Here is a 26032-nt window from a genome sequence, read left to right on the forward strand (position 1 = left end):
CCGCGCGCACTGAGCATGCGCAGAAGAGAAGAAACGAGATACACGCGAGAGACGAGACGAGCGCCGCTCAAACTTTCACCAGTTTAAGCTGAAAGTGACGCTGTTAACGATCGTGAATAAAGGACAAATGTGAAATATATTTTCTCCCCATGTCGTATATTTCCAGTCTACAGGTCAGAGATGTTATAATCATGTAAGAATTGATGTTTGTGTTGCCTAAATGTAGGCTACATTGTTCTTACGTACAGAGAATTAAGCATGGTCATTAATTTTGATCAGCCTCTTATTCAGTCTGAGAAATTGTGTATGATTTCTGTTATCTTGGTTAGATTTTTGTTTAATTCATATATTAATTGAGGAATTTAATCTGTGATTTGTTTCATCCGTATAAAATCTGGAGTCACATAATAACATGAACAACCTTCCATTAGAGTTGTTTTAAATGTTGCTAATATATAACCATATCAATATATATATATATATATATATATATCATAATTTAATTTAAGAAGTGTAATTATTAAAGTATTTCAGTATAAACGGAGTAACCTTGAATTTGGCAGATCTGGTGTCCCTCACAACAATTCACCAAATAAGAGATTCAGTTCCACAGATTAGCCGTAGCTCTTTACTAATGTGGAGAGAGTTTGAATGAGCAATATCTATACATTCATCCAGTTAGTTTATATTCAAGTATGTTATTGGTAAGACAAATATTTAAGTACATTTGTATTGTCAAAGTAATTTATGAAAGAAATAACGTTTAACTGAGCTGCTGAAAAGCATCTTTATCTCATTCAATAGTCCCTGTTTTCACCTCATTCATTATTATGGTATATGGTATATGGTATATATATATATATATATATATATATATATATATATATATATATATGGTGATCTGAGATCTTATCACATCAAGCAGGTCATGTACTTTAGTACTTTATTTGATAATCACCTCTATGTGTTTTTAATATTTTACCCTTCAGATAATGTATGACTAAAAATACTATTAAAGGCTACAGAAAGCACACTTGCAAACTCTCATTCTGACACTGAAATCGACCATTCACGTGATTAGTGCAGATCTGAGGAGTTTTATTTGAATGTATATCTGAAGGCAAATGATTGTCTTCATTATAGTTTAGATGGCATCTTTTATCTTTTCTCAGTAATGCCTAATAAAGTAGTGTTTATAAGGCAGTGCTGCTTGTGTTCAGGAGTAACCGCTGCCTGTCCCCTTAACACACTGTAAAAAAAAACACGGTCTCTGCAGACACCCCAGGCTCCACAAATGGCAACAAAAACAAACTGGGTTAACCCACACCACGAAACATAACAACTGTTCCAGTCAATAACCGACAAGAAGGATTTGGGGGTGGGGTTTAGGGGGTTAGTGCGCGGATGAGGAGGAGGGAGGGTCTAGCTAGCCTCCGTTTTGTTTGACAATACTTTCGAACGTCAACAAGAAGTGATGTCACCCAACGTCGCTTAGAGCACCTTTAAGTTAATTAACATTACATAATAGTTTATTAGACTCAAAACTGTAAAGTTTTTTAAATTGTATATTGTTATTTTACAGTTTATGATGTTACCAGACATTGACGTTGATTCAAAACGACTTTGTAAAACTTTGTAAACATGCTTGTTCTAATTTCAGAACTTTTTTGAAATTATTTCACCCCCCCCCCCCCCCCCCAATGTACATTGTTAATTAAGTGGATTTCTGTAATCTTATGTTTGATTTCGAATTAGTTAAATATTAATTTAATAATAGAATCTGTGCCCTGTTTCATCCTTATAATATCCTGGGTTACATAAAAACGAGCATCCTAGAGCTGTTTTATACACTACTAATATGTAACAATCAAAATGCTCTATATTTAAACTAAATATATTTTAAGCACCACGTGTGTTTTGCTGTTAAAGTAATCCAGTAACTAAATTCAGTAACTTATCTCTGATTGTTCCAGATCTGATCCTGTGGGCGTCAGTATCACACAGTGATCACAGTTCACACCTGCAGTGAAGCCCCTCACACAACCATTCACCAATAAATACTGGGAATATTCCCATCATCCTACAAGAGAAGGACAAACTCCAGGAGTAGCAGCTTAAATCTGTGTGACTGTTAAAGATGGAGTTTATTAAAGATGAGATTGAAGACATGAGTGATCCAGAACCATCCAGAATAAAACATGAAGATACTGAGGAACAAACAGGTTGGTGACCATTCTTGATTCTTCATTGTTGAGTGCTTTGGTAGCTTTAAAATTATAATTAGAATAAGGATTACAAATGATAGAGAAATGCATCTAAATAATCATAACCCAGTTTTAATCGTGTTGTTAAGTGAATGACAGAACTGACCTTTGAACATCAAAGATACTTTGGTAACACTTTACAATAAGGCCTCATTAGATAACACTAATTAATGTATTAACCCTCTGGGATCTGAGGTGTTTTCTGAGTCCTGGAGGTGTTCTCCCTATGGAGGTTTCCTATACCACTCTACAGATAAAGTGTTGTGGAATTTTTCGGTTCGCGTACCTACCCAAAGTGATAAGATAAAATAAAAATTCTGCATCAAAATTTATAGACAAGTAGTTTGTTTAGGCATGGTTTGTAAGGAATTACAAACCTGCGCACATATATTCAAACGCACATAACTATAGAATAAATTCTTAATGCGCATGTGAACGCCATCAGCGTCTATCACAGGTTCACGTTTAAAGTCTGTTTAGAGAGAACGGTGTCGTCTTAGCGGCCCCTAATTTAATAACAAACCATCATTTAGACGGAAGTGAATCAATCAAAACTAACTTTAGCTGGAAAAAACATTTTTCAAGAGCCACTATAAAACCAAACCAATCTCTGTTACCTTAAATTATATCTTTATCTCTGTAAAGCTGCTTTGAAACAATCTACATTGTTAAAAGCGCTATATAAATGAGGATGACTTGACTTGACTTGACTTCTGACATGCTCTGACATTTGTGCTTATTTCTGTTACTTGTGACATTTTCATGGCTAAAGTCTTATTACACTGTATTCAGCACAAACTCTGCTACAATAATATGTCAGCAGCATGTATGTAAAAGTTTGAAACCCATACTGATTATTTCTTCACAAGACTTTTGAAAATGGTATCACATAGCCTGGACTATACATTAAGGGGCATGATCCCTCATTAATATGAATGCTTTTTATACCTGAGAAAGACAAAGACCTTCCCCTAATGGCCCTATCAGGTGCTATAGAGGCCCTATCATTATTAGGAGCTTTGCACAAAGAATGAGGAGATTTTAAAAAGAATGGCTTTTTGATTGTTTGGATTTATTTACAACACAACATAATCCAAAGATACACAACAATGGACAAAAAAGCACATTATTGAACACATTGATCTAAAGGCAGAGACTTGAACAGTCACATAACTTCGTGCCATTCCTGAAACATAGTAGCCTACATATCTGTCATTTCCGAGGTGTTTAATTTTTCATTTTACCATGTTAATGTACAGAGAGATTCATGTGAATGTTGAAGTCAGCAGGACTCATCAGTGGCATCTGGTCCCTGTAAAAAAAAAAAAAGAAACAACAGCCAACATGCTGATATCAAGATAAACTATAGGCTGCACGATTTTGGGAATACATTTTAGATTTTTCTGGTTAAAATTGCGATTTAAAATGTACAAAGTACACACACACACACACACATTATTTATTAGGGGTGGCACGATCCGCTTTTTTTGCCTCCGATACCGATTCCGATACCTGGGACTCAATATTGGCCGATACCGATCCGATCCAATACTAAAATAATAATTAAAAAAACAGTGCCAAATTACCTAATAAACTGTATCTGTATGCCTCACTGTGGGGAAGAGACTGTGTTATTCTTTTGTTAAAGGCATCAAAGCTTGACTCAAACATTATTTTCCTTACTTTGTAAAACAATACAGACAAAATATATACTATATAATTAAAATACATTTATTTTAAAATTTTAAGCGCAACTTTTTAATGAAGCAGCAACATATGATACATAGATTGGACAGAACAACTAAGGCTATCAATAAACTGCCATTGCGCAAAAGTATTGTAATATGAAAGGCTCCAATTCAGAGCGGCACGAAACCTTATGCGCAACCTTATGCTCGAACCAACATGGAGTCACGGCGCGCAGCGCGTCGCATTGAAAAGTTCAAAGCACAAAAGTAAGATATACATATATTTCTTTATTTATTCATTAGTTTGAGCCTTTTAACAGTTTTAAATTTCAGTTAATGTGCGCGTGAAGAGCAATTATATCGCTCTCTACTCCAGTGTTGTGTGCACTGATCAGTTGTGTTGTGATCTAACAGACACCCGGTTGAAAGTAACATGTGAAACTCCAGCACGTTAAAGTCCTTTTATGCAAACCATAGACCTTTATCTACATATCTACAGTATAATAATAGGAACATTGACACATCTTGGAGAGAGTTTCATCGTGTTGACTGTTATACCCGAGTGCTGTTTGAGTACTGCATGGAGAATGATTGACAGCCGCAGCGGAAGGAAGCACTTAGGTGAAGATTAATTTAACGATTTAAATCTGTACCTCACATTAAACTATATGTAATGGCTTCAGAAATCTTGGAATACAGTACACGAAAACATTATAGTGCTTTATAATGTTTTTGTGCCTTTTGTGTTGTATAACAATAACATACGTAGGCTATACAATATCGGATCGGATTTGGATGGTCTCGTCTGGCGATACCCGATCCGGTAAATATTGCTAGTATCGGAGCAATACCGATACTGAGTATCGGATCGGCGCACCCCTATTATTTATATATATATATATATGTATATATATATATATATATAATGAACACCAGGTTGGTTGTGCCTTGTAGGCATATACGTGTAGGCTACACATAAATATGCCTATAAGGCACAACCAACCTGGTGTTCATTTTATGTGTAGGGCTGCATAAAATAACAATAACAATAGCCTTTAGCAGGCGGCCTATAAATCGTTAAAAATTAACACTTCAGAAACGCTACACTAGAGAAAAATATATGGATCATATGTTACTTCAAATGTTTCCATTAGTTATGATGTTATAAAATGAGATTGGAGTAAAAACATGAAGCCGATTGTTTGGCGTGTTTTGCTTTACAAACCCACAGCGCGACTGACTCAAACCCACAGCACGTGTAGAGAACATTTACTGAAGCGATCGAGCCGCTCCAAACTATGAAACATTATTGTTACCACATATACATATCTACGTTTGAGCAGATATCCACAAACACAGTATTTAACAGTAAACACTTTTCTAAACATTAATATTCAGTAAAGATACTTGTATACCATGCTGTGTTTTATTATCCTCCTGTCGTGTACATGTATATAAATTTAGAATTAGGCTTCATGTTTTTACTCCAATCTCATTTCATAACGTACATTTTAGTCTGGCACCAGTTTGACTAGTTGTGCAATGTAAAGTTTATATAACAATATCATTATGAGTGGATGTCTTACCTAAAAAATCTTTCTCATCTTCAAATCGCGTTCCTCTGATGTAAATCCAAGGTGCTCAGGACAACACAGCACAAACACAGTCTTCCAAACTGGATGTAAAGCAGAGGAGTAACGTTAGGCTACTGAAGTCTCTGATTCTTTGTTTTGAGGTGACAAGGGCGTTTTCAGGTCTGCTCCTTCACGTGGATCATTTGCATGTCAGTCGATCTTGTGCGCGTGGGTGTGGTCACATTATAGTTAATTAGGACGCGTTTGAGAAACTATACATGTCGTTGCTTTCATACATTCTGTTGCGAAAATGATCAGAATGAATTTCACATTGAGAGAGACGGCAGAACGCGCTACATGTTAATTTTATTTATTTTACGAAAAACACAATTTTGTTTTTATCATTAGTGTACACAAATAAAAGAAGACATTTAACAGTTTTGAATGATGTATAAAACTTATATGTAAGATCAAAATCAACAGAGTATTTTGAGTCTCTTTTGCACTGATAAGAAAAAAAGTGAGCTGGTCACGCCGCCGTGACCGTCGACCCCAGGGGGTTAACTAACATGAACTAACAATGAGCAATACATTTATTACAGTATTTATTAATCTTTGTCAATATTAGTTAGTAAAAATCCAGCTGTTCATTGTTTGTTTGTTACTTAACAAGTGTTAAGGAGTTGGTTGTTGATTATTATTTCACTTGTCTGCTCCAGCTGTCGCATCCGTCTTTTTACATTTATTTTAAATACAGTCCGTAACACAAATGCAATAGCATGTCCAGGGTCCGAAATTAACACCCGCCAAGCGCCAAATGCGGGTAGGTTTTCCGTTTGGCGAGTAAATCTCAAAAGGCTATCCGCCACACTGACGGGTGAATGTTATGTATAGTAATAGTATAGTAATGTAATAAATAGTGATGCAATAAAATGCGGAGAGTCTCCGCAACGGCGATAGATCAAAGAGCGCGTCCGGGTGAAGACTGCGCGAGCCACAGGAGAACAACTGTATGTATCCATGCTACAGATCGCAGTGGCAACGAGCGCTCAGCTTCGCTATATCTCTTATTTAATAGCGAACTTATCGAATGCTCTGCTAGTTAACTGGAGATGTTTTATTTATTTGTATTAGGTACATCCGTTCTATGACATTAGTAAATTTTGTACTAACTGTTTATTTACATTTCGTCATTGTACCCAGCACTTATGAAAATGCACTTCCGAATGCGTCTCTGTCCCCAGCACATTTCAAACCAAACTCCACCCATTAATGAGCCAACTTTTGAAACGAAAACCCTACAGACGAAAAGGGGGACGAATTACATTTTTAAAAAAAACAAGAGAAAAGACAAACTTTCTGTCACTCTTGCTCCCACACCCAAACAAAAAAATGCACAATCAGCAGGGCAGATTGTTCAGAGCTCCAAAAAAACATGATGTGGTCAACTTCTGAACAGAGCGCCCTCCACAGGTCAAGTAAATATAGCAGTCCTTCAGTTACTGATCGGATCAGTCAGAGTAAAAAAATAGGCAGAGTAAAACTAAATAATTTTTTTAAATAATTATAATATATTATTATTGCACATTTTATTAAATATACAATTAATACATTTCATTTGTACAGAATTGTACGGAGGTGGTAAAATTGTAACAGTATCGGGGTCCGGGGGCATGCCCCCCCGGGAGGAAATTTTGTACATTTTAAAGATAAATTCATTAATCTGGTGCACTTTGAGTCACTCGAATCTGTTGTTAAAAATAAATAATAATCCACCCGCCAACCACCCATATTCTTTGATTTATATATCTGCATCTGATCATCACATTACAATTATTCAATTAAGTATGATAATATGGTAACATATCACACAATTAACATTTATTTAAATTAAAAGTTCTTCTTTTGGCAAAATTACATTTTCTTTATAGCCTAAACAGAGGCTTTACTCCCTTTAAACTTATTGTCAATGTTTCATTTTTGAAAACACTCTTATCAGAAATTTTTTTTGTACCTTTATAAAGGGCATTTTCCCCCTAATTTTATTTAATGTATGCTCTAAATTTCATTTAAAATGCTTACATTTTATCAATACATTCAATTAAAATAATAAGACACTAGGCTGTTACCAATCAAATTAAATAATTTACATTGAAAATTTATAACTGTATTAAATGAGATTATTTTGAATATTTTTTGAATATACAAGGAATGTTGAAAAGAATGATACTTTGAAACTAAACCGCCAGTAGATGGCGGCAGGCAGCCATCTTAATGAGCGAGTCATTGAGTCATTAATCTAAACGATTCGTTCAAACGGCTGATTGATTCAGAATGAGGCGGTTTAATAATGGGCAATTGAATCTTTGACTCAAGCGATTAGTTCACAACGCTGAATTATTCAGTAATGTATCATGGATGAGTGCTGCTGTGAGACGCGATATGGTTCTGTTGTTTGGAACTATTTTCGCTGCTAAAACAGAACAAAAACAGTCTAAAAATGCAAGTAACTTAATTTTAACTATTTGTTTATTGAACTGTTATGAAATTAATATCTCGGTTTCAATCGTGATGGCATTCAGGAAAACAGCACTCTGGTCGTGTGTAGGTTTCTCAACTATAATTAATGTTATAAATAACTGCGCGAGACTCAACAGCGCAACTTTGTTACCGTCCGTACATTAGGTACCATGATGGGAGTTCCGTGTCTTTATTACACTCATTTAGCTGTCATCCACCCTCGATTGAATGGAATGTTTTTATTACTCGACCCGCGGATTATGATCCGTGCAGCACTATCGGCAAACTACACGGTTAGAGAATGGACACAAGCGGGAATCGCGACAGAACTGTCACGGTGGAAAAAGTGTATATGAGCACGTGACTGTCTGTCCGAGTTTTGTCGAGAGGCGGAGGCGGCACGAAATTTGACGGAGGCGGCCGCCTCATGATTGTCTATGCAGGAAAAACCCTGACTATTTTCATAGGCACCACCACAAAAATATTATTTCAGTGTGTGTAAATTGTTTATTATGTGTGTAAAAAAAAGTAAATATGGAAAATAATAGACCAGAAATATAATGACAATTTTTTTTAATATATATATATATATATATATATATATATATATATATATATATATATATATATATATATAAATCAATGTATATGTTACACAAAAAGGCTGTTTATTATTTTGGCCGGTAAAAAATATGCTTGGCTGGTGGATTTTTTTCATCTACCAGTCCCCGTGGCAGGTGAGCCTAAAAGTTAATTTCGGACCCTGAGCATGTCACTCTGTAGGCATCTTACAACAGTTCCCACACTAGCAATTTATAGATTATCATGACAGAATATGCTAATTAATGACTTAAAGATAGTTAACTCCACATCAGCTATACATTCATCAACTAACCATTCAGAGACCACTAACCATTCATTCTATATGTTGTCACTTCTTCTTGAGTCTCTCCATCATTGTCCGACTCCAGTTTAAACCTAAAAGGCAGAACAGTTTCTGACATTTCAGTGCATGTTTGCGTGAGGTAATTGGAGCTGCTTACACACAAGCTGTTGTAGCTACAAGCTGTTGTAGCTCATTTGCATTTAAAGGGACACACACAACACAACGCAGTTTTGCTCACCCTCAAAAAGGGACAATTTTAACATGCTATAAAACTTATCTGTGGGGTATTTTGAGCTAAAACTTTAATTGCACACTCTAGGGAAAAATGAGACTTATTTTACATATTGTAAAAAGTGCCATTATACCACCCCTTTAACAAATACAACTTGATTTTAATAATGTATTAGTAAATGTTGAAATTACAACAGCTAAGATTAATAAATGCTACAGAAGTATTATTCATTGTTAGTTCATGTTAACTACATGAGTTAACTAAGGAAACCTTATTGTAAAGTGTCACTGATACTTAAAGGAGAACTCCGGTAAATTTTAACATTGAGCTAATTTTTTTGTAAATTTGGAGTGCTGTCAGTACAGAGAACAACGACAAAATTCGGTGTTGCCTACACCGTGTTATCCTCTTTTAAAAATTTGCACCCTGTTGACTTAAATGGGGCAAGTTTTAAACCTGCTTTTAGCCTCTTAACATCCTTGATGTGTCATTAAACGCGTGCGCGTACGCGTGCGCGATCATTGGTAAATTACCATTGCTTAGTTACCAATGATCGCGCGCGGGCACTTGACAATCGACTACTGTGGACTTCGACCGAAAACAGGAAGTAAATACAGGTATGTGAGCTCCTACATCTACTCTCACATCTACTGCAGTCAGATTCACCGTGTTCACTCTGAATAAAATCACTCACGTGGCTGTGCACTTGTAATGACACATCAAGGATGTTAAGATGCTAAAAGCAGGTTTAAAACTTGCCCCTTAAGTCAACAGGGTGCAAATTTTAAAAAGAGGATAACACTGTGTAGACAACACCGATTTTTGTCGTTGTTCTCTGTACTGACAGCACTCCAAATTTAAAAAAAAATTAGCTCAATGTTAAAATTGACCGGAGTTCTCCTTTAATACACAGACAGGTGTCTTGTTTTCTGCTATGTGTTTTTCATTTTCACATTTAACCTCATTGAACTGATTCTAACGGATTAATACGTTTATTTTAGTCCAGATGGAAGTTTTGGAGCAAAGACAGAAACTAAATGACGTGAAGAAACACTGTGACTTCAAAACTCAAGGAACAAAAGTAAAAAAGCAGCACACCTGCTCACAGTGTGGAAAGAGTTTCAAGAATAAAGGAAACCTTAACAAACACATGAGAATTCACACTGGAGAGAAACCGTATCCATGCACTCATTGTGAGAAGTGTTTCAGAGATGCAACAGGTTTAAAAAATCATCTACACATTCACTCCGGAGAAAAACCATTCAAGTGTGATCAGTGTGGTAAAGGTTTTAATTCATCATCAAATCTAATACAACACCTCAAAGTTCATTCAGATGAGAAGCCTTACTTGTGTTCTTTCTGTGGAAAGAGTTTTTCACGGATGGACAGTTTTAAACTTCACCAGAAAATACATACCGGTGTGAGAGATCATGTGTGTTGTGACTGTGGGAAGAGCTTTGCTGCATCCTGTGAACTGAAACGGCACCAAAGAGTTCACACTGGAGAGAAACCGTATACATGCACTCAGTGTGGAAAGAGTTTTTCTCGAGCATCAGGTCTCAGTGCTCATCTGCTTCGTCACTCTGGAAAAAAAACTTTTAACTGTGTTCAGTGTGATAAAGATTTTATTTTGCCATCAGATCTAAAAGATCACCTGATTGTTCATTCAGATGAGAAGCCTTATGTGTGTTCTCTCTGTGGAAAGAGTTTTCCACGGCTGAAGAGTTTTAAACAACACCAGAAAATACATAATGAAGTGAAAGATCATGTGTGTTGTGAATGTGGAAAGAGATTTACTAGAGCTGATTGTCTGAAACGTCACCTACAAATTCATACTGGAGAAAAACCTTACAAGTGCTCATATTGTGACAAGAGTTTCGCTCGGTTGGGACGCCTAAAATCACATGAACGAATTCATACTGGAGAGAAGCCGTATATCTGTACTCAGTGTGAGAAGAGTTTCAAAGATGCAACTGGTTTAAAAAAGCATATGTTTATTCACACTGGGAAAAAAACGATTTAACTATGATCAGTGAGGTAAAGAATTTAATTTGTCATCAAGTTTAAAACAACACCTTTTAGGAAACTCAGAAGCGAAGACCAGGAGACTTGGTTGTACCTTCAGCGGGATTCTTTATTGAGAACACGAGCTGTCGGTAGCTGCAGTCATCAAGTCTAACTAAGGCAGTGTACATCGTAGTTTATATACTTTTAGAGGGAAGTGCTTAGAAATGGAGATAAAGCACCTGGGTGACGACCTTAAACAAAGAATGCAAATTAAGTATCCATGTTTATGAACACGCCATAGACTCTAGAGTGTTGGCAATCCTAATCCAATCAGCATAACTATTCAAGGACGGGGACAGGGGCTCCAAGAGCCAATTAAGACAAAGGATGAGAGTCTCAGTAATCTGACACATTTAACTTACAATAGAGAGAACAGGACTGGCAGGAATCTCTTGCTGGAAACTTTGCTTAACATCTGATATCATCATCATAACCTTAAATGCTAAATTCAACGTACTCTACCTTAGTTTTTCATGTTATGTTATGTAAGAACATAAGATCAGCAGATCGTAAACAGATTCTTAAATTTGTAATTCCACAACCTGAAAGTTCATTCAGATGAGAGGCCTTATGTGTGTTCTTTCTGTGGAAAGAGTTTTTACAAGATACAAGATTTCTTTATTATCATTCCACATTACACTGTTGTACGAAATTACATGCAAAGTTCACAGCTTAAAGCACAGAAATAATTAAAAAAACTGTAGAAAAATGAGATGTTAACTACATGAATACAAATAAATAAAAATGTTTATTTGGGATTAAATGCTTTTTCATGGCTAAAGAGTTTTAAACTGCACCAGAAAACACACAATTAAGTGAAAGATTTTGTTGGTTGTGACTGTGGGAACAGCTTTACTGTATCTAGGCTAATCGACAGAAACGGCTCCAAAGAATTCATACTGGAGAAAGACCTTACAAGTGCTCATGTTTTCTACATTATAATCATTATGTAGACAACTTGTAATAATTACTTCAATGAGCAAATTTATGGATTTTTCTGCAGAATCAGAATTTCTGCCTTAATACATTGTTAGCTAACTGCATGATTTGTATATGTACATTTCTGAAGTGCATAACTTGGACAGTCACCTCTGATAACAGATCACTCTAAATTGTAATCTAAACAAATGCATTTTCTGTAAAGCTGCTTTGAAACTATTTGTATTTTGAAAACCGCTATACAAATAAATGTGAATTGAATTGAATTGAATTAAATTGTGACAAGAGTTTTACTGAGTCTGGAACCCTGAAATCACATGAGAGACTTCATACTGGAGAGAAGCCGTACTACTGTACTCAGTGTGAGAAGAGTTTTACACGTTTATCAAGCCTTCTCACTCATATAAAAAAATGTTGCAAGAGAGCAAAATTAGTTTTCTAATGTCAAATAGTAAATACTGTGAGATAAAATATGGAGCTGATCCCGCTCCACCTCGGCCCTCCGACTCAACCATAGACCCTTGTCCCTCCAGCTCCACCAGAGACCCTCGTCCCTCCAGCTCCACCAGAGACTCTCGTCCCTCCGGCTCCACCAGAGACCCTCGTCCCTCCGGCTTCACCAGAGACCCTCGTCCCTCCGGCTCCACCAGAGACCCTGCCTGCGCAGCAGACTTAAAAGTTATACTCCGGCTCCACCAGAAACCCTCGTACCATCTCCTCATCCGTAATGTTATGTTATCTTCTCTATGAGAAGAGTTTTACACGTTTATCAAGCCTTCTCACTCATATAAAAAATGTTGCAAGAGAGCAAAATTAGTTTTCTAATGTCAAATAGTAAATACTGTGAGATAAAATATGGAGCTGATCCCGCTCCACCTCGGCCCACCGACAGGCCCACCAGAGACCTTCGTCCCTCCGGCTCGACCATAGACCCTCGTCCCTCCAGCTCCACCAGAGACTTCATCCCTCCGACTCAACCATAGACCCTTGTCCCTCCAGCTCCACCAGAGACCCTCGTCCCTCCAGCTCCACCAGAGACCCTCGTCCCTCCGGCTCCACCAGAGACCTTCATCCCTCCAGCTCCACCAGAGACCTTCATCCCTCCGACTCAACCATAGACCCTCGTCCCTCCGGCTACACCAGAGACCCTCGTCCCTACAGCTCCACCAGAGACTTCATCCCTCCGACTCAACCATAGACCCTCGTCCCTCCAGCTCCACCAGAGACCCTCGTCCCTCCAGCTCTACCAGAGACCCTCGTCCCTCCGGCTCCACCAGAGACCCTCGTCCCTCCGGCTTCACCAGAGACCCTCGTCCCTCCGGCTCCACCAGAGACCCTGCCTGTGCAGCAGACTTACAAGTTATACTCCGGCTCCACCAGAAACCCTCGTACCATCTCCTCATCCGTAATGTTATGTTATCTTCTCTATGAGAAGAGTTTTGCACGTTTATCAAGCCTTCTCACTCATATAAAAATATGTTGCAAGAGAGCAAAATTAGTTTTCTAATGTCAAATAGTAAATACTGTGAGATAAAATATGGAGCTGATCCCGCTCCACCTCGGCCCACCGACAGGCCCACCAGAGACCTTCGTCCCTCCGGCTCGACCATAGACCCTTGTCCCTCCAGCTCCACCAGAGACTTCATCCCTCCGACTCAACCATAGACCCTTGTCCCTCCAGCTCCACCAGAGACCCTCGTCCCTCCAGCTCCACCAGAGACCTTCGTCCCTCCGGCTCCACCAGAGACCTTCATCCCTCCAGCTCCACCATAGACCCTCGTCCCTCCGGCTACACCAGAGACCCTCGTCCCTCCTGCTCCACCAGAGACCCTCTTCCCTCCGGCTCCACCAGATACCCTCGTCCCTCCGGCTCCACCAGAGACCCTCGTCCCTCCGGCTCCACCAGAGACCCTCGTCCCTCTGGCTCCACCAGAGACCCTCGTCCCTCCGGCTCCACCAGAGACCCTCGTCCCTCCGGCTCCACCAGAGACCCTCGTCCCTCTGGCTTCACCAGAGACCCTCGTCCCTCCGGCTCCACCAGAGACCCTGCCTGCGCAGCAGACTTACAAGTTATACTCCGGCTCCACCAGAAACCCTCGTACCATCTCCTCATCCGTAATGTTATGAAATGTAATGTACGGTTCTGTTCAGTTAGTTTCTTTTCATGGACTTTTAGTTTGTTCTCTTTTCAGTCACATGTGTTCCTTTGTCTTAGTTTCCCACCTATCATTAGTTTCTATGGACACTGATTATAATCACAGCTGTGTGTCGTTAATTTCCTTTTTGTGTACCAGTTCTTAAGTTCCTCCTTTTAAGTTATTTAATAAACCATGTGCAATTTTTATAATCACCCTTGTCTTCATTGGACAGCTCCTGACTGCTGTAAGGGGGTTTCTAATAGGGGTTAAACGACTTGTTTTTTTTAAGTCAACGTTTGTGTGATTAAAATTTTATCGATGTTGACTAGTCGCTGATGACGTCATTAATGAACAAATAAGCCTGAACCTTGAGCTAAGACTTGAACATGGGTTGCCTTTTGCACAGCTATGGCATATGACACAGCGCTCCTACATAACAGCTTATTTTTATCAGTTCTTTAGTCTTTGGGTCATTATAATTCTCACAGATTTATGTTACAGATAAAGATAAAGTTGCACAATAAATATTACATTTATATGAATGCATTAGTGAGAGAACGATTCCGTGTGAATTAGTTCTACCTGGCAGCGTCTCTCTACTAGCTGTAGGTTTTAGTTACTAAGAAATATGCCTGAACTTTTCAGTTTCTAAGTTAATTTATTGATAAATCACAGAACAGTGTTGACAATACATTTCTGCATACTGAATGTTTCTTTGTGTGTGCGATCTACGCGTGATGTGCGAGTTACTGTTTGTATGTGTGTGTTACAATGCAACAGCGCATGAGTTTACAATGGCGAGTAACTTACGTGTACAATAAGCTGTTTAAAAATGCATTCACCTGATCAACTTTGGGCATCCAGATGGTATAATCCAGGGGTCTCCAACCTTTTTTCATTTGAGAGCTACTTTATAAAAAAGATAGTGGCCGAGAGCTACTTATGTCTTAAATCTCTTAAATAATGTCTAATAACTCTCATATTAACAACTATCTAAACTGTTTTAGACCTACACGTTTTTGTAGGGCTATATATGTCATCCTTAAATGCCAGAGAAAAGAACAGAATCAGAGATTAATTTTTTTATAGAAAATAACTACTTTGCATATTATACTGTAAAAACACATAATTATAGTTGATTTTATAGTGCATCTTAACTAGAGATGAAATGGCATGAAAATATCATTTCATGATTATAGTGACCAAAATTATCACAGTTATCACAGAATCAAAAAGTACTAATACTACACAATAACATCAATTCACATCAATTCAAGTTTTATGTGGAGCAAATAAAAAAATATAATTAGCATTAATATGTATAATATTACATAAACATTAAAATAACAACATTAAAAATGTTGGCCAGATTTTAAAGGAGTGTCTTGCGACATGTTATCTACTAACATGTACACTGTAAATTCTAACAAGTTCAGTTTACTTAAAAAAAAGTTTGGAAACCGATTGCCTTATTTTTGCAAAGCAAACTTAAAGGGAAAACTGAAGTTAAGTTAATAACCGGCTAAAAGTAAAGAAAGCTAACTCTTCCCAAGTAAATTAAGTAATAAATATCCAGTTAGTTTAATGTCAATTCTTGTTAACATACTAAATAGTATTTACTAATCTTACTCAAGATTTAATAGTAAGATTACTTGAGTAATTCCATTTAACTAACAGTGTTATAATGTGTTCTGCAAACATCTTAAATACTATTATTCTCAACTTGGTTTTAATCTGCCATTTTAAGCTATGGAGACTTAAAAAAATAGGTGCAATCGGTTTCCACATTTTCTTCAAGTAAAGTGAAATAGGAATAGTATGTTGTACTGACAAATGCTTAGTTAGTATAGTTCACTTACACAAGAGTTCTAGACACTAAAAAATAACCGTAGAGAGTACTTGATAATTTACTGTAAATACAATTTAATTGTTACCATTGTTGTGTTTTGCATGCTGAATGTTGAAGTCTGTGTAACTCAAGCATGATCAATTACAAGATTGTCACTTTTATATTTAACTTTTATATGGGATTACATAAACCCAATTATAAGTTTCACAAGGTGTTTAGGACATAAGTGTAAATTTTCTTTTTAATAAAGATCATTAATTGACATGAAATATAGTTATACATCAATCAATCATTCATATATATATATATATATATATATATATATATATATATATATATATATATATACAGATGTATATATATGTATATGTGTATATATATATATCAATCAAATAATTGATTTCTTGTTGCATCACTGCATCAATGGGAAGAGAATAATAATAATATAAATGAAGTTCCAAGTGACCAACCAAAGGGAACATTAATCGCCATAATGGTGACTAAAAATATTTTAGGAAAATCAACATCAATTTATGAAGTCAGCTTATGTGATGTTCTCTCAAAATTTTCAGTTGTATTGACAATACAACATTCAAGATGACTTTGGGAAATGAGTGAATGCAAACAGAGAGAAATAACTGCAGAAGTGGAGGAAATGAGTGAAAAGTCCATTAAGATTTTCCCCGCCACAAAAACCACACTCAAACTAATCAATTAAGATTTACTTGGGTTTTCTGAGTAAACAGAGCACACACAGCATAGTGTGTGAATAGTACATATTACTAGATTTTTACAATTAAGTTAAGACATTAAGTAAAGTTTACTAAAAAGTGTTAGTTAGAATCACTGTTGGATTTTACAGTGTAGCCTACAAGTTCAAATAAAGTTTTGACAAAAAAGATTTATAAAAAGAAACCTTGCATATTTCAGCCTTTAAATCATTTTTATAAAAAGAATGAGTCAAAAAAGATAAATTACTGACGTTTACAATGCACATTAGCTTATCTTTTATTATTAGTAAAATTCTGTCCGATTTTCCCGTGGCGTCTGTCATTGCTATGCAACTATGCAACCAAGTTTTAGTAGCTAATGGATTTTTTCATCTCGCTGCGCCTGGAAAAAATGAGTGCGTTGCTTCAATTATGAGCTTCCTACATTTGAAATAACGAACTTGAGCGCGCAAAAGATGCGATATGTGAACGGCCCCTTGGCAAGCTACCTCCAATCAGGCCACAAGCTACTGGTAGCTCACGAGCGACGTGTTGGAGACCCCGGTATAATCAAACATGTCTTGTGGAGAGCTCTCGAAGTATGCATTTATTTGTCATTTTAACTGTTTGGAAACAGTGTAAAAGTGGACTTTTTTTAAAGATTTTTTAAATCCTGTTGCGGCCTCTATAGGTCTTGATCAACAACTAGTCAACACCAAGCTTAAAGCGTCATGGCAGAGCATTAAAGTTGACTATAGCCTGTTCAACCCCTAGTTTTTAATTCAGCGGCTGTGCAGTGATGGTGAAATTGATATCTTTCTCTCTTCTGACTGCCGTTATCAATCTCTCTTTTTTCCCCTCTTTATGAAAGTTGTGAAAACAGTATTGAGTTTTTTCTTTTGCTGTTTGAACAAATGGGAACACAAAAAATATATATATTTAAATGTATTCTCTCATTCATCACTTGAGAAGTCTACCCAACTATGACAACAACTGCTTCTGAGAAACCAGGAAATGTGAAAAGGGTCAATAGGCTCGCTTTAATATGTGGCCCCTTTAAGAAATATGTCACTAAACGCACTGAGGATGCTGTAAGACTGGAGAAACTGGAAGAACTGGAAGAGAGGGAAACTCTCTGAGAGAACAAAGGAAATTCACATTTGTACTCACTCTTGTGCACCATTCGAGACGCAAGTCTCACCTCAGAATCATCCTAATCTACATTTATTTCCCTCTTCCCCCATTCCTTCTCATTTGTGCTGGAGTAACCAAAATTCACCCAAGAATCTATATGGTTTAATGCGAATAATTATCATACAGTATTACACGTCTGGTATCATCTGAAATGTCACAGTGCGACTGGTACAAAGGTATCATTCCCAAGGAAGTAAAACAAAAGGTAATAAAGTTTGTAAGAGTTTAGAGATAACTTGTACACAAAGAAGGGTGGGTCTTCCAGGCAAATGGCCTCCTGCTCTCAAAATGTGTAAACTCAATGTAAATTCCCATTGTTAGCAGATGTTTCCATGTGAAAGAGTTTTCTGTCTATATATTGAAATGCAACAAGAGGCAACAATTTGTAACTCAAATTAGCCAGTGATGCTGAATGCATGCAAAACACTTTGAATCATGTAGCTATTTTAGAAATGTCAAGGTTCGCATCTTCTCTCTTTATTTCAGACCATATGATGTTTTGTATCTATTACATTTGGGGTTGTTGATGGCGCAGTGGATAAGACACGTGCCTTTGGTGTGAGAGACCCGGGTTTGAATCCCCTGTGTGACACCAATGTGTCCCTGAGCAAGACACTTAACCCCTAGTTGCTCCAGAGGCGTGCAACCTCTGAAATATAGCAATTGTAAGTCGCTTTGGATAAAAGCGTCAGCTAAATGAATAAATGGAAATGGAAAATGGAAAAAGGCTGTTCTTGTAACATATGAAATATTTGAACTGATTATGAAATTGGCGTGATGCAGTTACCTGACATAATAAAGTGTAAACATTTGATTTTATTCTAACTGACTCTGACATTATTTTCCAGTAAAGAGTTAAAAAGAATAATCAAACACTTGCTCACATTTAATGATGCACAGATATCATTAAAACCTTTTAATTTATGGAGTCAGATGACATAACGAGTTAATACATGAAAAAATTCATTTCATTGAATCAAATTACTTTGACACGCGGAAAGACAGTAACATGCAGAGACCTCCCCCCGCTGATCGAATGCCTCCATTGGGTCGATTTAATCGGGCTTAAAATGCGCAAAAGAAGGAAGCGAGAGAGACACGAGACGAGCGCTGAAACTTTCACCAGTTGAGGCTGAAAGTGACGCTGTTAACAGTCGTGAATGAAGGACAAATGTGGAATATTTTCCTCGGATGCCCTTTATTTTCAGTCCACAGGTGAGAGATGTTCTCAGATTACAGAGTTTAACATTAAACAGCTCCAGACTTAACATGTATAAAGACCAATATATGAAATGTGTGGTGTGTACTGGTTTATTACTGTTAGAGTATAATAATATGGTGGCAGAGAGTTTTTCTCAGACTCTGTTTCAGCCTGTTGACACCAATGAAATGTACTTAATGTTCCACTTTACAGAACATCACCATAATGAATGAGGTGAAAACAATGAACTTTTGGAGACAGAGGTTTTTCAGCGGCTCAGTTAAACGTGATGGCTCTGTTATTTCTCTCAGACTTTGGAAAAGAATTACACAAACCTAGTTTTAAATGCAATTAATATCAAACTTGTATCAAAATACCCACATTCCTGACAGAAAACATCTAATTAAAGTATTCCAGTATGAATTCAGTAACTTATCTCTGATTTTTCCAGATCTGGTCCTGTGGGCGTCAGTATCACACAGTGATCACAGTTCACACCTGCAGTGAAGCCCCTCCCACAACAATTCACCAATAAATACTGGGAATATTCCCATCATCCTACAAGAGAAGGACAAACTCCAGGAGTAGCAGCTGAAATCTGTGTGACTGTTAAAGATGGAGTTTATTAAAGTGAAGATTGAAGACATGAGTGATCCAGAACCATCCAGAATAAAACATGAAGATACTGAGGAACAAATAGGTTGGTGTCAATTTTTAATTCTTCATTGTTGAGTGATTTAGGAGCTGTGAAATAATAATCAGGATATGAATGATAAATGATAGAGAAATGCCTCTAAATGATCATAACCCAGTTTTCATCATATTAACAAGTGAATGGCAGAACTGACTTTTGCACATCAAATATACTTGATATACAGAGCAGACAGGTGTCTTGTTTTCTGCTGTGTTTTTTTAATTTTCACATTTAACCTCATTGATTCTAACTGCTTATTATGTTTATTTTAGACCAGAAGGAAGTGACAGAGCAAAATCAGAAACTAAATGACGTGAAGAAAGACTATGACTTCAAAACTCAAAGAACAAAAGTCAAAAATCTGCACTCCTGCTCACAGTGTGGAAAGAGTTTCCAAAATAAAGGAAATCTTAAACAAATGAGAATTCACACTGGAGAGAAACTGTATACATGCACTCATTGTGGAAAGAGTTTCAGAGATGCAACAGGTTTAAAAATTCATCCACACATTCACTCCGGAGAAAAAACATTCAAGTGTGATCAGTGTGGGAAAGGTTTTAATTCATCATCAAATCTAAAATCACACCTGATAGTTCATTCAGATGAGAGGCCTTATGTGTGTTCTCTCTGTGGAAAGAGTTTTTTATGGCTGAACAATTTTAAACAGCACCAGAAAATACATAATGAAGTGAAAGATCATGTGTGTTGTGACTGTGGGAAGAGCTTTACTAGATCTGCCAATCTGAAACTGCACCAAAAAATTCATACTGGAGAAAAACCTTACAAGTGCTCATATTGTGACAAGAGTTTCACTCATTCTGGAAACCTGAAATATCATGAGCGAATTCATACTGGAGAGAAGCCGTACTACTGTACTCAGTGCGAGAAAAGTTTCAGAGATGCAACAGGTTTTAAAATCCATCTCTGTTTTCACTCTGGAGAAAAACCATTTAACTGTGATCAGTGTGATAAAGGTTTTAATTCATCATCACATCTAAAACGACACCTGAAAGTTCATTCAGATGAGAGGCCTTATGTGTGTTCTTTCTGTGCAAAGAGTTTTTCATGGCTGAATAGTTTTAAACTGCACCAGAAAACACATGATGGAGTGAGAGATCATGTCTGTTGTGACTGTGGGAAGAGCTTTACTAGATCTGCCTATCTGAAACTGCACCAAAGAATTCATACTGGAGAAAAACCTTACAAGTGCTCATATTGTGACAAGAGATTCACTCAGTCTGCACACCGGAAATCACACGAGCGACTTCATACCAAGCGGCAACCTCCCGTCTCTCTCTTGAAACCAACACGGAAGTGAATTAAACTGCAATTCATCGACTGGCCGCTTGAGGCAGGCTGCAAAAGTGAGTCAAATCTGTATCTCCCCCATGTTAAAATCCCCAACTTTACAGCAGAAAAAAATGTGTTTACAGCCTGGAGCAAAAAGTGGTTTTGGTCCATATAGCTAATTTTCCCCTTCGTTACAACTGTGAGGGGGGTGAATTTTTTTACAACTCATCCGTTTAAATTATATGAAGCCTTAAAGTTCTGCATAATTAAGGGCGTGGCCACTTGAGTGACTGGTGGATTGAGGCTGCTGTAACTGCAAGCCGACGTTTGTCTATCTGTTAACGTCACCCTCAGCTAATACCAGCAGCTGCTGTACTTGCCATCTCTGCAGTGTTTGTGCTTTTTTCGGGATTATTTCATACAATTTAATACACGCATTATACCTTTACTCCGTCGTTGTCGAGTATGGAGAGAACAACCAGCGCTGTATTTCCAGTTGTTTTCCTCTCATGCACTAATGGATGTCTGACCATTTCGTTGCTTTTTGGAGTATACAGGCTACACTCGTTATGCGGTACCGTTGCTCTCACGGAACAGATATGCTTATTTAACTTTTAAGTGTTAAAAAGTACCGTGATATGAAATCCTGCAGGTGCCAGACCTTTCTCTCCGTCCATGCAATAGATGCACGCCCTTGAATGAGCGCGGATTTCTATTGCATTTACTTGAATTTCTGAGGTAATATTTTTGGTTTAACCCATTTGAGAAATTGAGAGGCGCCCAAAATCAGATTTTAAAATCGACTGAACTGAATAAAGCTCTTTACGAAATTGACGTGCGATGCCGCGCTGACTGACATGCATGTGCATGAATCACTGTCAAACACTGTCAAACGCACAAGCTCAGAGAAATATTGTAAGTTACTGCATGATAATACATTTTTAACTAGCAGAATAATGATGCATCACGATACACATAGTCTCACTTTTAGTTACGTATTTTAATTATTATAGTATTTCGAAGGGCAAAAACATGAACTTTAACTATTGGCTTTACTTCTACATTCAGCTGTCACTTTAGCGTGAGGCCAGTAGCATAGCATTAGCACCTCAGCTCCACCCACGTCCCGCCTCTTTGCCCATTTACTTTTATCCGGGAGTGACGAGAGATGACGCGCTGCCAAGATGGCGACAGTTGGCCCCGCCCACTTTAGGCTTCAAAAACGCTCTTCAGAAACCTACGGGTGACGTCACGGACACTACGTCCATATTGTTTTTACAGTCTATGGTTCATACTGAAGAGAAGCCGTATATCTATCCTCAGTGTTAGAAGAGCTTTACATGTTTATCCAGCCTTCAAACTCATTTTAAAAAATGTTGTGAGTGACATTTGTTTTCATGTCAAATAGTAAATACTGTGATATAAAATATGGAGTTTTTCCACTCAGCTGTCAATAACTTAAACCATGTCCTAACTACATGCGACGCACGATAAAAGGTATATTTTTCATTTTAATCAGAGTTTTTGTCCTAACCAGCCGCAAAGGCGACACACGACGATTTTATTTAAAAAAAAATTTTTCTTGAAATTAAACAAATGGAAACAAGAACGTTCAAACAGTGAACAAACAAGTGTATAATTTGACAAAGATTGTTTTAGTAACTCAGTAGCCTATGTATTTGAATAATGTTTTGGTGTAATATTTGTGAATTTGATTATGTAGCCTTATACATTTTCTTGCGATTGCCGTCAAGATTACTATCAGGTGCCGCCATACTCCGCCCCTACGCTGTTCTGATTGGCTGTGGGTTTTGATTGATTTTGACACATCTCACAGTCGCGTCTAGTGTGGACAGACAAATTATTTGTTGCTGAAATCTTATCGCATCACGTCTGGTTAGGACACGGTCTTACAGTGTAAATAAAGATGTTTTTTTTATTTTCTGTTGGGGTGAATTGTGTGCTAATTAGTTCTTTCTAGAATTAGATTTAATGTCATTTTCATATTTACTAAGTGTACTAAATTGTTCTGATAATACATGTCATTATGAGAAATAAAATAGAAACAACATCTTGTCTTGTTTGATCTATTTAATGAACACAGAACACAGTTATATAGTTTTAATCATATAAATGATTTTTTATCACATTAATGTGATAGATATGTTTGGGATGTACAGTATTATTGTCAATCAAATGATCAGGTCTTCATAACTGGAGAAAAAAAAGGTAAGTATTTAAAAAACCATAAAAATGTCTCAAAACATCCAACTAGAACAGAGGCCAGAAGCTCTTTCACATGTCATCAGTGTGGAAAGAATTTTAAACCTTAAAATAACTTCCATTTTAAGAAACTCTTATAGTCCTCCTGTGGTGAAAATAAAAATTTTAATGTAGTTTATATGGTGTTTTTAATATGCTTTAAGACTAATCATGTACAAATTCATAAGCCAACAACACCATTGCTTTGAAGGGTAAAATCTGGAATCCCTTGTCTCTTTAGTATATCTATATCCTTTTATCTATATCTTTGTGATTTGATGAGTGATTTACATATGGTTTACAATCAAGTAATTAAAGAATGATCAATATTTTTCCTATATATTATATGAGTGTGATTATCGAAAATGTTCTTTCATGTATTCTTTAAACGTCTGTATGAAATATATCTGAGAGGTGCAGTAACAGTGGTTGCTCATTTAGCTCGGCTTCTAGAAATAAATTATGGACTCGTTTGTCAATACCAGTGGTGGAATGTAACGAAGTAGGCCTACAAATACTTTGTTACTTTACTTAAGTACATTTTTCACGTATCTGTACTTTACTTAAGTAGAATCAATAGTGCATACTTTTTACTTTTACTTCGTTACATTTTACATAAATTATTATATTTCTACTCCACTACATTTCTACAATGTTCCATTACATTTTCGTTACATCTTCTGATCAGTTTTCCCCCTGCCAAAACGTCTTTCCTGACCGTCCGCCCGTTCCACTTTGTCTCACCAAGTTTGGTTGCCATAGATATTAGTGATGTCCGGTCCGGTAGTGATTCATTGTGGTAGCCTACTTTTACTTTTAGTAAAGTAAATGTGTCACTGGTTATTTGTACTTTTACTTAAAGGTGGGGTAAATGATTTGGAAAACGACCTGCAGATTTTGAAAATACACAATTCAAACGGTCCTACCTTCTTTCCTCCAACGCTGGCCCTGACTCCACTTATTCGAAGAACATGGACGCACAATCATGCAGGAGCGAAAACTCAGATGTGCGAGAGATTGTAATGACGATTTACTACTAATCATGGAACCGGCTTTACTGACGAGATGCGCATGCGTCACGAGCTTTGAGTATGCGCACGAAGGGGGTCACGCGCGCTGGGGGCAGGGGGGGGGGGGTTCGGTACGACCGTTTGATTGACGAAATTACTGTCCAATGAGTCTAGGTGGTCTTGGAAATGATTGGCTGGAGTTTTTCGAGTCCTGCCCAATTCCACAGATGATTGAATTGCTTAATTTTCATTTCAGTACTTCTAACTCAGTGGCTGTAAGTGGGTTAGGACAACGCATTCTCATCCTTTGGCGTCATATAGGTGACGCCATATGACATTTCGTCGAAATCTGACGCACATGGAATCCTTTAGCGTCAATATAACACGCACTGTTATGGGTAGGTTTAGGTCTGGGGTAGGGTACGGTTATGACGCCTTGGGATCTGCGTCTCATATTCACGCTAAACGATGCCATGTGCGTTGGATTTAGACGAGCGTCACCTGTATGACGCCCTGGGTTCTGCGTCTCATATTGATGCTAAAGGATGCCATGTGCGTAAGATTTCAACGAAATATACAAAGCGTCACATGTATGACGCCAAAGCATGAGAACGGGCTGGTTAGGAATAGGATTTCAAGTTATTTTGAAAAAATGGACAAAAAAGAGAATCACATACCCCACCTTAAAGTACTGAGATTCAGTAATACCTCCACCACTGGTCAATACATACATACATACATACATAAAATGTGTATACAGTATGTTACTGTAAAGAGCAACGGATTATGGGAAAATTTATGGTCACTACTGTAATTCTTCTCTACTGTAAATCCATTTACCACACATTTCGCACTTTTTCCTAACACATTTTCAACTATTTCCAGGGTTGACCTTTGCACTTTTAGGGTTAGGGTTAGGGTTGACTTTCCCGTTGGTTGGTGGCCCGTGAAAAACTGACCAATGGCAAGAGAGATTTCTTTTTAAGTTTTGTTATGACTGTATGAAGTGGCAGTTAATGCATGAACAAAAGATGTACCGGTAACTCACCAAATAGGTTAATATATTAACCTATTTGGTTATTTCTATTTTATGTAAAACAAAACTATTTCTATTTTATGTAAAACAAAAGAAAAAATATTTTTTTAGAAAAAAAATACTATGGATGTCAATGGGGATCAGAAACTGGTTACTCATGTTCTTTAAAATATCTTCTTTTATATACAGCACAATGAATAAATTAATACAGGTTATGAACAGGTTGAAGGTGAGTAAATGGTGACAGAATTTACAATTTTGAGTAAACTAACCCTTTAAGCAACACCATTGTTAATTTCATCTTTTTATTTTCAAGTTTCTGGTCTGAATCATGTCGTCTGCAATGTCTGAGGTGTATTTTGGAGTCTTTTCTTGTGATTGCCGTCGTAACGGTAATGACATCTACAGGTGAGTAAGATGACAACAACTAAATTAGCGTTAAAGTGCTTTTAAACAATCATCCATCAGTTTCTGTTCT

The 26032-nt window shown here is 37.2% G+C and overlaps 2 protein-coding genes across 7 annotated transcripts in view; both read left to right on the plus strand.

Moving 5' to 3' along the window:
• On the plus strand, positions 1-23317 carry LOC143715415 (uncharacterized). Of its 6 annotated transcripts, none has more exons than XM_077207191.1 (4): positions 3-193; positions 1974-2222; positions 19714-19962; positions 20229-23317. In XM_077207191.1, the coding sequence occupies exons 3-4, from the start codon at positions 19878-19880 to the stop codon at positions 21272-21274; spliced, it is 1131 nt and encodes a 376-aa protein (XP_077063306.1). In that variant the 5' UTR covers positions 3-193; positions 1974-2222; positions 19714-19877; the 3' UTR covers positions 21275-23317. The 6 variants fall into 6 exon arrangements, with proteins under 6 accessions (XP_077063308.1, XP_077063310.1, XP_077063307.1 ...); XM_077207190.1 differs by having other exon boundaries at positions 3-173; XM_077207193.1 differs by lacking the exons at positions 19714-19962; positions 20229-23317 and adding an exon at positions 10166-12446 and having other exon boundaries at positions 1-193.
• LOC143715408 (uncharacterized) overlaps positions 22983-26032 on the plus strand; it is a 16761-nt gene continuing 13711 nt past the window's right edge. Inside the window, exon 1 of the mRNA XM_077207175.1 lies at positions 22983-25962. The gene's annotated coding sequence lies outside the window, so the exon portion shown is untranslated. The remainder of the gene's footprint in view (positions 25963-26032) is intronic.

This window comes from Siphateles boraxobius, unplaced genomic scaffold, assembly GCF_051911475.1.
Source record: "Siphateles boraxobius isolate OS27281-9 unplaced genomic scaffold, OSU_SipBor_1 6, whole genome shotgun sequence".
In the NCBI taxonomy this organism is placed as follows: Eukaryota; Metazoa; Chordata; class Actinopteri; order Cypriniformes; family Leuciscidae; genus Siphateles; species Siphateles boraxobius.

What these genes read in the sequence shown, in the direction of transcription:
- LOC143715415 (XM_077207191.1), top strand. Translation starts at nt 19,878, where the DNA reads ATGGAGTTTATTAAAGTGAAGATTGAAGACATGAGTGATCCAGAACCA. An exon ending in AGATACTGAGGAACAAATAG is followed by an intron (nt 19,963 to 20,228) that starts GTTGGTGTCAAT and finishes TGTTTATTTTAG; the next exon opens with ACCAGAAGGAAGTGACAGAG.